We start from the raw sequence: 12,326 nt of genomic DNA on the forward strand, positions 1-12,326 counted from the left end.
TTCTGCTTTACACAAATTTTTCAATTTAAAATGGCACTTTCTAAATGCAGCGAAAACAGTTTTCTAAGACAAACAGTCTGACTCAAAGTCAAATGTTTGCCATTTCTAAACGCTGCTATTCAAAACATGAGCTAATTGGCCAACAAATGTGCAACCTGGCCAAGTACCTCAATGGTGAATTGTTTCCACTTCAATCAGGAAGGAAGCAAAAAGACCACAGGTGTGTGAGAGAGGAAGAGACGTATGAGAGGGGGTGAGGAGTGAGAGGCAGAGCTGATGGAAGAGTTCATGACCAAAGAAGACAACAACTTTCAAATGAAATCAGAGCAACCTTGATCATGTCACCAACTCCGGGCTGACAAGAGAGACTGAGAGCGGCTGGAGTGCAGCACAATGAGCCATTTTACTTTCCTCTTATCCAGACATTTTGACTGGAGAAGAGGTATGTAACCAAAATTTCTTTCACACAATGTTGTACAAGGCACATAATAGTGTATCAGTTGGGTGATTTCCCAAATGGCTGACGTCAAACACTGCCCAGGTATTTCTGGACAGTCTCCCAACCATTCTAATAGAGCATATAGATGATGAAGACCATCAAAGAAACTGGTATGTTGTAGCACGCTACAATGTGAGCTTTTATCGTGTTGCCCCAGCCCAGGACTGGTTTGCTGACCACACACCATTTCTCCGTCAATACCTTCTCCCAAACTCAGCATTTGTCAAAACCTCTCAAAGAGATGTGATGAAATTGATGCGGGTGTGATTCAGGGCTGGACTCACGGTGCTTCTTCCACCGATCTCTGGCAAGCTGAGATATTGCCTGTGATGTGTTGTGGCCAGACCCAGCTGTGCGGCAAGATGCTGCCTAGTTTTTCTAGCCTCTGTATTTTTTGAATATATTTTTCTTCAATTTCTTTTTCGGTGGACCGTTTTGTTTTTTTGTAAACATATTTTAGTTCACTGTAATGTTAATATATCTGCTGTGCATATGTTGCATTGAATTTTCAATGGAAAAATCATAATAATAAAAATGTTTCAGCAACATGTGTGGATCTGCAAATATTTCTGTGTAAACAATCTGAAGACATTTCAGTATTTAGTAACAAACTAGATTACAGTGCTTTTTTAATGCACAAAGGCATACAGTTGCTTAGACAAAAATATAGTAATTATGAATGAAGTGTGTATCAGTTGGTGCAAAAGTTTGATTTTGTTAAAGCACTTTGTAGTTTTGGTTGTAGTACTTTATTTTGCAGGATATGAGGTATTCTGAGGAGTGGACATTCCAACCACACAACACACCACATTCGTTGTGTGGTTTTGTGAATTGTCTTGTCTTACAAAAAACAGCATAGTTTGCAAAATTGTGTTTTAACAATGGGGAAAATAATTAATTTGTACCAACAGTGACATCTTCTGTCAATATACAGAACTGTGGTTGTAATTCTGAATTATCCGGACCTTTTCTGCCACTCGTACGATTTCTACCCGGAACTAAATATGTAGTGCACACTGGCGAGGCATGGCGTCCTTCAAGTAGAGACAGAAGTAACTACTGTAGATATACTATCCGTTCATGTATATTTACGTTTCTTTCTTAGCTTGTTAATATTATAAAAGCATCCTTTGAAATGGTAACCAGGAAGGTGTGTCAATTCCTCCAGCGCCGTAAGTAGCGTCCGAGTCGTTACGTTAACCTCGTAGTTGAAGCGAGCGTAGGCTAGGTTGGAATGTCATGTATTCCGCTCGGCATTCCGGTTAAACACGAAGACGTCATTTATAAGAAAACATAAGAGATATGTATTCTATAGAAGTTTCTAAGTGCCTGTTTCTATATTTCTTGACTCCTTCCCCCATCAGGCTGTGCCTCAGCTGCTGCAGCCGTGCGTCCCCCTCCAGCTGAGATGCTGAGCCAGCGAAACGCTGTGTTCTCCCGGGAGCAGGCCAGACAGAGAGCCCTGTATCCTCGCATAGAAAAGATAGAGGTATCGATGCATGGCCCAGGGCTGGATGGGACGCTGCTGATCATGAACAAAGGAATGTCCACTCCTCTAAGTTGTGCCAGACGTGAGTGAAGAGACAGAAACAAAATTGCATTTTCATTCCCTGCATCTCAGCTGCAGATGACTAAATGCACTAAACTTTTCTTTTTCTCCAGACCTGACGGAGTATCACGTGAATAACTCGGTCCTGGCTCTGGTGGATGGGGAATTGTGGCCCCTGCACCGGCCCCTCACTCACTCCTGCTCACTTTCTCTGCTCACATTTAAAGACAATGACCCTACAGTAGTCAATGAGGTAACCATTTAAATCAGTTTTCATTTTTAAACAAAGTGGTTTATCAGTAAGTATCTTTTTAATGGTTTATGCTTTGTACATCTGAGATGTGTATGCTATATATTGGGTGAGATCAACGTTAACACAACAAAGGCTATGATCTCACAAGCACGTACAGTCTGGACTCTTGGTTTTCAGCAAAGACCTAGAGCTGCTCCAATATTTCAGGTACTCAGCAGCAAGAGTTCACACTGGCGCAAACACCCTGGCAACACATCAGCCCAACCCTCATCAACTGGCTTCAGTTCAAGTCCCAAAATCCTCCTTCTCACCCACAAACACCTCTGTGCTCTTGCTCTTTAGTATCATTCTGATCTAATACCACCAACCTCATCCTGCTCCTCGAACAGTCACCTGCTCTCCAGCCTTCACGCCTAGCTCAGAACTTTTTTAGTCGGAGATTTCAGCTCTACAGGCTCGACGCTCTGAGCGCAGTTACTCCATACGTGCATTCTTTACCTATTTTAGACATCTTCAGCACCTTTTCCTCCTCAGCCTATAGTCTTAGCTGATTCCACTCCCTGGTTCACATTCACCTGTATTACCTGTTTTTATACTCTTGCTGGCAGTCGGGTTACATTTAAAGTGCTTTATAATTTTTTTAATCAGATATAAATGCTGATTGTAATTGGTTTGTGTTCTCTGTAAATCACAGTTTTGCATACATCAGATTAGAATGGATTCCAGCACATTTAATTTGCTCTCTTTTCCCCTCTCAGGCTTACTGGCGTTCCTGCGCTGCTTTATTGGGCCAGGTCCTGGAGACGGCGTTCAAGGACAAGTTTAATGTCGATCTGCTCAGCACAGTGGAGGTGCCAGGTAGATGACATGAAATATCCGACACAGGGCAGAAAGCCTGTAAAATCTAACAAATCCAAATTAAAACATGGCTGTTGTATCATGGATTACTGTTATTACTTAGGTCAGTTTGTCCAGACATATTTGATAGATGTGTGTTATCCTGCAGTCACATCAGGGGCGTTCTGCTGCGACGTGGTCCTTGACCCTCAGCTGGACTCTTGGACTCCATCTGAGGTGAATGAGTGATAGATTATTAGAATACTCGCACAGTTGAAACAAAAGGGAGGACTATGTATTTAGCAGTCATTCATTGTGACCATTCGAGGTGAATTAAACCTGAGTTTCTCCATGAAGTAACATTGCACCCATGATCTATTTTAGAATACAGATGACCTTTGCCTTCTTTTAGTGTCTCATATTTAAATTTCTGTTACGTTTCTCTGTGAGACAGCTGGTGCAATTAAGGCAGAATTGATTGTCACCTTTTGAAGCTAAGTGCCTGTGTCACCAACAGTTGCAGAGGAGGAGAAGGTCCGGGTATCTGTGCTGTAACTAATCATTTGTGTGTGTCTGCAGGAGTCTTTGCGCTCTTTGACCAAAGGAGCCCAGCAGCTGATCCTGAAAGACCTGGCCTGGGAGCCTCTGGAAGTAGTGCCCTCTGTGGCCCTGGAGGTCTTCTCGCACCACAGGTAAACCGGGCACAAGAACTCCTCAGGAAATATGGGCCAGCCTAATAACTGTGTCCTGTTCTACTGTCATTTGGTGTTTTCCTCCCCATCTCACATAAATATTACATTTGATTAATGATTAAAGGAGCACTATGTAACCTGGTGGTCAAAGCTGGGACTGCAAACACAATGAAATTACTGTGCAGCACAGTCTCCCTCTGCCCCTCCCAAAAGTAGAGGTTGCTAGTTAGGTTGCTGGATCCAGCAAGAACGGTGACCGATGTACTGTCTATATTACTGTTCATATTGCCATAAGTTTTTCCGCAGCATCTCGGCATGATGCCAGAGAAATGTGCGCTTTTAATGTATTACTAATGTTGGCAAACACAAGTCGCTGTTATTATTTCTTAGTTTGTTACCTAGTCAATGGAGCATTCATAACATTCAAATTTAGATAATTTTTAAATGTTTGTGCCTACATTAATTAGCATTAAGTTAGCCAAGCTTAGCTGAAACTTACCTGTCCAGGAGAGATAAAGATTCAAACTCTCCATTTTCAGCTGTCTGCACCTTTAAAGGGCATCTTCAATACAGATCCTTGTTTTTTACAGACTTCATGATGTCATGATGTTGTTGGGAACTATAATGAGGTTTTTTAGGTTTAGGAGCATCAGACATTTGGGATTTTGAATCATTGGCGACAGAAGCTCAGTGGTAACTGGAAACAGGGCTGCTGAAACACTACTGACTGATTAGGGACTAGGTGGATGGTGGAGAAGCAGACAGAAACACAACATGGAAACATCAGCATGATTTAGGGCTGACACATTTGAAAGGAGACTATTCTGGCTTCACTAATGTTGTCTGTGATATACAGTAGCTATTAAAAATGAACATCATTCTTTAATGTCTGTTGACATCAGGGTCATTCATTATTACTGTACATACATTTTTTACGTTTTGCTTCCTCATGTTTTAAGTTTTCTTTCTGTCTCAGGTGTAAACAGGAAGAAATAGAACAGAAAGCAGCAGAAAATCCTAAAGGCACAGTGATGCTGTACAGGTGAGCTTTGCATGACCGTGTAGATCTAACTTTTTGTTGCAGTGCCTCACTTCACATCCGTTCACGTCGCCTCATTATTATTTCATTTTATATCCTCTGTAGATGTGGTGACCATGTACTCTTGAGTGGAGGCCCTCTGGTGGCCAGGACGGGTCTGTGCCTGCAGTACGAGGTGACGGCTCTCCACAGTCTGGGCCAGGGTCCCTGGGGCCTCCATCGTCGAGCACAGGGACTCTCCCTTCCTCTGCAGCTGCAGGTCAGTGAAGAACGAGGGCATTGGGACCTTTTTCTAAAATGGCAATTATAAACCACCGACGGGGGTTTAGATTGTGCTGATGGATCTTTTTTCATCGTTCTTTTTAGCAGCGTTTTAGTACTTTTTAGGTTTATTCTTGAAATGGAAGCTATAGTTAGCATTTGAGTTGTTTTTAAAGCATCCCCATAATGTAAAAAGGAACCTTTATTGTAAAGATGTCTTCTTCTCTCCAGAAAACTGCAGGCGCCAGAGATGAGTGTACATTTCTGTTGATATGTCACTCAAAGTTCTAAATAAAACACGAGTCACCATGGCAACAATATCAATTTTAGCATCAAAGATCACAGAGCACAGTCCCCTCGGTCTGTTTGTCCCTCAGATTTTTAAAAAAATGTAAACACATTTTGATACAAACAAGATTAAAATTACATTAGAAAACATATTTTGAGTAGAAACACAAACATTTTCAAGTTTGCCTATTTTTACCAATATTACTGTCTAAATAAATTTGAATATTTTTGAGTCAAATTGAGTGTGTGTTATCAAAAAAAGTTTTGAAAAGGGGATCCTGATTAAAAGGAGGGTTTGTCTCGGGTCACTGTCTTGTGTCCAGGCTCATCACACAGTCTGGAGGAAGCTGAGGCAGCGTGCAGAGAAGCTGGTGAGAGCGACAGACACACACACACTTCCTGCGCACACACTCGCCCGACAGCAGCAACATCAAAGCTGCGGCGCTGAGGCCAAATTAGCAGAGTAGGATTGTCAGAGTCTGAATGCTGGTCCACAATCAGCCGACTCGCACGCTTTTAAATTCCGAGTGATGTCACTGAGGAAGAAGAATGGCTTCATCCTCCTCGTGGAGGACAAACAGCCGTTTTTCAGAACTCCACATCAAAGTCGACACAGATTCCGACTCCAGATCCAGGCAGGCTGTATTTTTAAATCCCTCCAGGTTCACAGCTCTTATTCCAGACATCTGCATCTCAGATTGATGCAGCCAATTCCCCCCTGACTGAGAGCAAAGTTCCACTTCAACAGGAATCTAAATTCCTCAAACCCAAACTAGGCTGCGGGTTAATTTTGGATGTAGGCGAAATACGTTTCTCCACAGTCGTTCTGTGCATCACTGATTGCATAATGGAGGGGGGGGGGGAGTGTTTTCATTAATAGACATGCTTGATTTGGTGGCTGATGACATATGGAGCTCAGTGGCCTACATTTTATTTTCACACATTCAAATATTCAGGGACTTGAAATGGGGCTTTATTAAAGACAAAAGCAGGGACGTCAGCGTTTGGCTAACAAAAAAGCAGAATATATTTAGGTCATCTCCAGAGACTTCACAAGTGCGGGATCTCTGGTTCGATGCTATCCCCCCATGCTGTTGCTGTAGTGCTGGATGTGTCCGTCCAGAGGTCGTCCAAACTATAATCTGTAGACCTTTAAAAACTGTGAGGGCCCTGAGGCTGGAATAGAGTAGGTGCAATGATGGTTTTTTTCCTTCTTGTTTTTAATTAAAGAAGTGGGTCTAAAAATAGAAAGCCTGCATGAGCGCTACACTCTTTGGTGAAAATCCCCCGTGTGACATCTTCATCCACCACAAGCTCCTAATCTTCTCCCAGCTGCCAGTATTTACAATCGCAGGCCTCCCAACTTGCATCCAATCACGAGGATGTCACGGCCAATCGCTCCGCGGGACAATATTCACTATTGTGGGGGGAGGATTGTATCAAAGCTGAGCCGCTGTTGCTTCATCTCGGGTTTGATTCTAGCCTAAATCCTCTGCTGCACATCACAGCCTAGTTGTTCTGTCCTGCATCTCGGGGCTGAATAAGTGAAGTTGTAGCTGTATTGCATTAAACATAGCGTATTATCCCTATAGCAACACATGTTCGGGTTAGCTGGCAGCTAAACTGTTAATTTGGGCAAAATCAGCATTTTCTTTCATCTGAACTATTGTCTCACTTTAAAAATGCAATAGAAGCATCAAGGACTTCATCAATGGCCTCCTGTGGTATATCATATATTATTACTGTGTTATTCCAGTGTCTAAAGACAATAGTTTTGGGCGAGTCTACGACATCAAAGAAAGTTTCAGTCAAAACAACTAGGGAAAGAGATGAGAGTGATTGTTATCAGCAAGTTGGATCATTTTGCTTTGGCCAAAATAATAGCTGTTGATTCATTTGGATTCCATATTTCGATTTGGTTAAAATTCATGTTGTTGAGTTTTGGTTTCCGGGTTTGAGCATAAAGTGGAGTAAACAGGCGCACAAACGCACCTTTCAGTGCTGGACATCAGTCAGCTTCAGGCTGCTGTCATTCCTCCTGCAGTAGAAATCTGTAGCTTTGTTTCTACGTGTTCTACGGTCCATCTCTCGCCAAGCACGGTGAGGCGTGGGCGAACTCTGTTTGCCAGCCGGCTGCAGGCTGTAGGAAGCCTGTCCCCCATCCGCCTCCAGCTGGCGCAGGAAACACAGCCGCCCACGCAGCACATACAGAAGTCAATCTGTCTGCACCCCTCACAGAGAGAAAAGACAGCCCTGATGACCTAAAACACTCGTACATTTTCTTGTTCATTTTGCACAGGTTGAGGTGTCGAGGCCCGAAGCGGCTCCGGCCTCTCCTCCAGACTCCACCTCCAGTCAGCCAGCAACAGCTCTGTAACCCCCCCACACACACACATACACATGCTGACATGTATTTGACTGTATTGTTTGTTCAATAAATGTGTAAAAACACATTGCTTCTGTCCCACCATTCATATCTTGAAGCACACGTGTGCCTGTGTGTCAGCGGCCTGCTGTATAACAAAAGCGGCGTGTGTGTGTGTGTGTTTTGGCTGAAGGTCAGGGGCTGCACAGCTGTTGTGTCCGTCAGTCGTCAAACAGGTGGCATCAGTCATCAGTGTGTGTCGAGAGTCAAGTGTGAGAAAGTGGAAGCAAGTTCAAGCCTTTGGGGTCCAGCAACTATTCTCTTTTTTTCCCATGATTCCATTCTTTTAGGCACATTAGACACAACACCTGGTGGTTTCTGAGCTTTTTAAATCTCACTAACTTGTATTTTCTAAACCAAATTGGACACGCGGTCACACACACTATGTTCTCTCACAGTTAAGTTAAAAAAAATATAATAAACCACTGGAAAATGCATTTACTATGTGTTACTGTAAGTTAAACTTAAGTGTCTTTGACTTGGATTAGCTGTTCCTGTCAGTCACAGTGGTTGCTATTGGTTTAAAGTACGGTATTTACAAAAGGGTGGCTGATGTTAGCTCAGGTTAGCTCTATTCTCATTAGTTACTATTTCATTCGCAGAGAGAAACGTTAACAGCCCTCAGCATCCCTTAACTGACCAACTACAATCACAAGTCTACTTAATCAATCAATCTTTATATTGTGTCTGTTACAAACAAAATTGTCTCCATGTGCTTTAGTTGACATATCAGGGGGTTGACGATCCCAGGGCCTGACCCCCCACAAGCAACAGTGGCAAGGAACAACTTGCCTTTAACAGGGAGAAACCTTGAGCAGGACCAGGCTCATGTAGGGGGACCCTCCTGCGGATGGGGGGCTGGGTAGAGAAGGTAGGGGAGAGAATAAGCAGAGATCAGGGAAATATATTAATTACAACAAGCTGCCATCCGGGAGGAGCTCGGAGTAGAGCCGCTGCTCCTCCGCGTTGAGAGGAGCCAGATGAGGTGGCTTGGGCATCTAGTCAGGATGCCCCCTGGACGCCTCCCTGGTGAGGTGTTCAGGGCATGTCCCTCCGGTAGGAGGCCCCCGGGGAGACCCAGGACACGTTGGAGAGACTATGTCTCTTGACTGGCCTGGGAACGCCTGGGGATCCCTCCGGATGAGCTGGAGGAGGTAGCTGGGGAGAGGGAAGTCTGGGCTTCCCTCCTTAGGCTGCTGCCCCCGCGACCCGACCCCGGATAAGGAGGATGGATGTCTGTGTAAGCGTTCAGTGGGGTCAGAGGTCAGCCCACAGCTATGAAGTTGGTGGTACCTGTAGGTAGATACAGAGAGGAGGGGGAGGGAAGCACTACTTTTCTCCTTGTTGTCTACTGTGTAAATTCAGTGTGAAAAAAAACCCCAATAAATATTGCATTTTTTTAAAGGGCCTTTTCTTCAGAAAGCTGCAGTGATCTTAATTCGGCACATTTCTAAGAAAGGAATTTCCTTCTTTATCCTCCCCTCTGTTGACATATTCTGTGCAGATTCTGATTTTTGGAGTGTTTTTTCTAATTGAGGTGAATATCCCTGTAAATCCATCTGTGGTGGCTGATGTGTTTATTGTCAGGAGATGGAATAGAATTTTCCAGGCCCACATAAGGGTCATTGATATTTAGCAGCAAAAAAATCCAAGATCCAAACAGATCATAGAGCTTTCTTCATTGTCAGCCATTAAACGAGGGCAGAACACTTTGCAAACAAATGGAAAATTGTGGAAAGTTTAGATGATAAGCGCTTTTCTGAAGTGTTAAAACCTCAAAAGCAACAAAACCAAGGCTGTGAAGGAATTGCTGCGACATTATTAAATTGGCACATCAAGAAATTGCCAATCTGAAGCTTCTGATGGACCCGGATCCTGACAGATGTTACCTTGTAAGACTCAACAGCTGTCTTTACCATCGGGACGATATCTACCCCTGACGTTAAGGGCGTGGGAGGTGGAACCCTGCTGGCCAAAAAAACAGCAAACAGTTTTTAGATCTGAACAGAAAAATAATGACAAGTGTGAGAGAACTGAGCAGATCCAAGCAGAATCCACTGGAGGGTCCCAGCTGGAGTTTGTTGCTATTGGGGTCCAGACAGGGGCCAGCACAGAGACTGGGGGGTTCTACGACCTGCGTCTGCGCTGCAACATTCTGAAGGAGCTCTGTGGTAGCGTATGTCCCATTGCTGGTCATTCCTATAACCCTCAATCTGATTGTAAGTTGCGTCATTTAAGGTTTCTGTAGCTGCACTGAGGTTTGGGGGTCTGATATGTTTTGTGTCTCAGACTACTCGGCGACCCGGGGATGAGTGCCCGTGTAGGGAAATGTGACTCAAAACTTTATGTAATAATACCTATTATTGTTGTTTGTTAAACAATCAATTTATACAAGAGTGACTTTTGTTGTTTTTTATGCAATTTCCCTTAGAGCTATGTAGCCCAATAAATCTATGTATGACAGAATACTCCAAATATAACTTTAGTTGACTATTTGAAGTTTGGAATTATATAGGCCAATAACTTGTGGCCAAATTCAAAGCTCTACACAATTAACAAACAAATAAACTATGCTTTAGAATTGTTATTATGTGATGCACCATGTTCCATTTTCTGAGGAGAATAAAAAAAAGTTGCAAGTGCATTTTGTAATAATCTTCTCAAAATGTAATAACTATTACGTAATGCGGCAAAATTTATTACAAAATGCGTTGGGGCAGTTTATTACAAAATGAAATGAAAAAGTTATGACATTTTGGACGTTTATTACAAAATGCGGCTCAACAGGGCTTTAGGGAAACCCAGACCCTGACCGGGGCGAGAAAAACCTCCCTTTCACCAGGAAGAAACCTTAGACAGGACCGGATTCAAGAGGAGGGGAGAACTGGCACATACATCTTACATGCATGTTCATCAGCCATATTGTTATCCTGAATACAGTGCTTTAAAACCTGGGGGGGCTAGAGGCCAGATGGCCACGCACATATTGGGTTGTACGTTTGAACAGAGCAGTAGTGAACAAAGAGCGACAGATCAGTAGTTCTCTATGAAGCAGCAACAGGGAAATGCAGAGACAAACATTTGCTTCAAAGCGCCTCCTCCTGAGCGTGCACTCCTCTACTGCCCCGGGGCAGAAATATTAGCCGCTGCGCAGCTGCTGCATCTACTCAAGCATCCCGCTCCCACCAGGACCCCACCCTCACCCCGCTCCACGCCGACAGGCAACATGCAGGACGCACCCAGCGACATTTGCTTCACACATACAACCAGCCGCACCACCAGCAACAGTGGAAATGCTTGACTCCGTGCCCTGGCCCGGTCCCTGTGGCGGAGCTCCGCAGGAGTTTTAGTCCCAACTCCTGCGGCTCTGCTGCTAATTAAACTTGAATAGCTACTAAAACGCCCTGGAATAATGCATCCCCAAGAATGAATTCATAATAGAGCTACTGCTGTACAAAGTTGTGGAAATTGTCACTCCGGGGTTGCTTGGTTGGGTTTGGGAGCAGCCTGAAAGGAGTGAGTGTTTGTCAGGCACTCAGTGTTGAATTTCAACACTTGCTTCCTCTGTAATAATTCACTGTTGAATCACTGATGAGCGGGAAGCTCCCGAGAATGCAGCCAAGCCTCCTCATACGCATCCAAGGCTTCACCGTGCTTAAAGATGCAGGAGTGCATGCATACAGTATATACCATAGGAAAAAATATGAGAGAGCCTCAAAGCTCCCCAGCTGAGCAGCTTCCAGAAGAAACAAGGTCAGACGCCTTTAAAAGAAATCTCACTCCACCAGTGTCTCTCCAACTGTGAAATTGCACTAAATTTGTCAGAGTCGCTTTGCATTTCCAAGAGCCACGCGCTTGATCCATAAATACACAGCCTTCAAATCAAATTAGTCTGAACGGCTGAACTCGGAACACATCAGGTTTTGGTTTTGGGTCATTCAATCATCCGTCCTCCTCGGATCCCGCTCCAGCTTTCTACTCCGAGGTCTTGATCCGGTCGGTCGACAGCGGTTTCCTAAACCATCAGCGTGGCTGATGCCCAGTAATGGAACAGGTCGACCATGACTTTAACCACAGACACAAGGATGTTTGTATTCCGGCTGTTGCTGAGACTTTACGGGACAGTTAGAGAGCCTCGCAGTCATGTTGATGGACGTCTGGGGGCGTTTGTGTTCGCCCCCCTCTCAACATGAATATGTTCAGATACTAAAATCTTATTCCATTCGCCGAGTTTTTGACACATCTGCCAACGCAACAGACATCCCAACTACGCACTTGACTATTCCTTAGTTACAAATTTAATGATGACGTGCCCCCGAGGGATTCCTGACAGAAGACAAAAGAAACCCACTGACGCGGATGAAGCAATATTTACGCAGTCACTTCCTGCTTATTAGTCAATTTGTGGGATTCTTTTTTCAGTTCTGATTTTTTTCCCCCCCTATTGGACTCATGAAATGTCCCAGGGTGATACAGGGGTCCC

General features: G+C 44.0%; 1 protein-coding gene across 1 annotated transcript; it reads left to right on the forward strand.

Moving 5' to 3' along the window:
* Window positions 1-1,488: 1,488 nt before the first annotated feature.
* On the forward strand, window positions 1,489-7,873 carry mrpl39 (mitochondrial ribosomal protein L39). Its single transcript, XM_011606106.2, has 10 exons — window positions 1,489-1,671; window positions 1,864-2,070; window positions 2,162-2,301; window positions 3,060-3,159; window positions 3,308-3,375; window positions 3,718-3,830; window positions 4,807-4,872; window positions 4,975-5,128; window positions 5,742-5,789; window positions 7,718-7,873. Exons 1-10 carry the CDS (start codon window positions 1,635-1,637, stop codon window positions 7,793-7,795), a joined length of 1,011 nt encoding a protein of 336 aa, XP_011604408.1. The 5' UTR covers window positions 1,489-1,634; the 3' UTR covers window positions 7,796-7,873.
* The last annotated feature ends 4,453 nt before the right edge of the window (window positions 7,874-12,326 follow it).

The sequence above is a fragment of the Takifugu rubripes genome, chromosome 8 (genome assembly GCF_901000725.2).
Source record: "Takifugu rubripes chromosome 8, fTakRub1.2, whole genome shotgun sequence".
Taxonomy (NCBI): Eukaryota; Metazoa; Chordata; class Actinopteri; order Tetraodontiformes; family Tetraodontidae; genus Takifugu; species Takifugu rubripes.

Coding starts and splice junctions, on each gene's coding strand:
- mrpl39 (XM_011606106.2), top strand. CDS start 1,635: ATGGTAACCAGGAAGGTGTGTCAATTCCTCCAGCGCC. Junction 1,672..1,863: donor GTGTCAATTCCTCCAGCGCC/GTAAGTAGCGTC, acceptor TTCCCCCATCAG/GCTGTGCCTCAGCTGCTGCA. Junction 2,071..2,161: donor TCCTCTAAGTTGTGCCAGAC/GTGAGTGAAGAG, acceptor CTTTTTCTCCAG/ACCTGACGGAGTATCACGTG.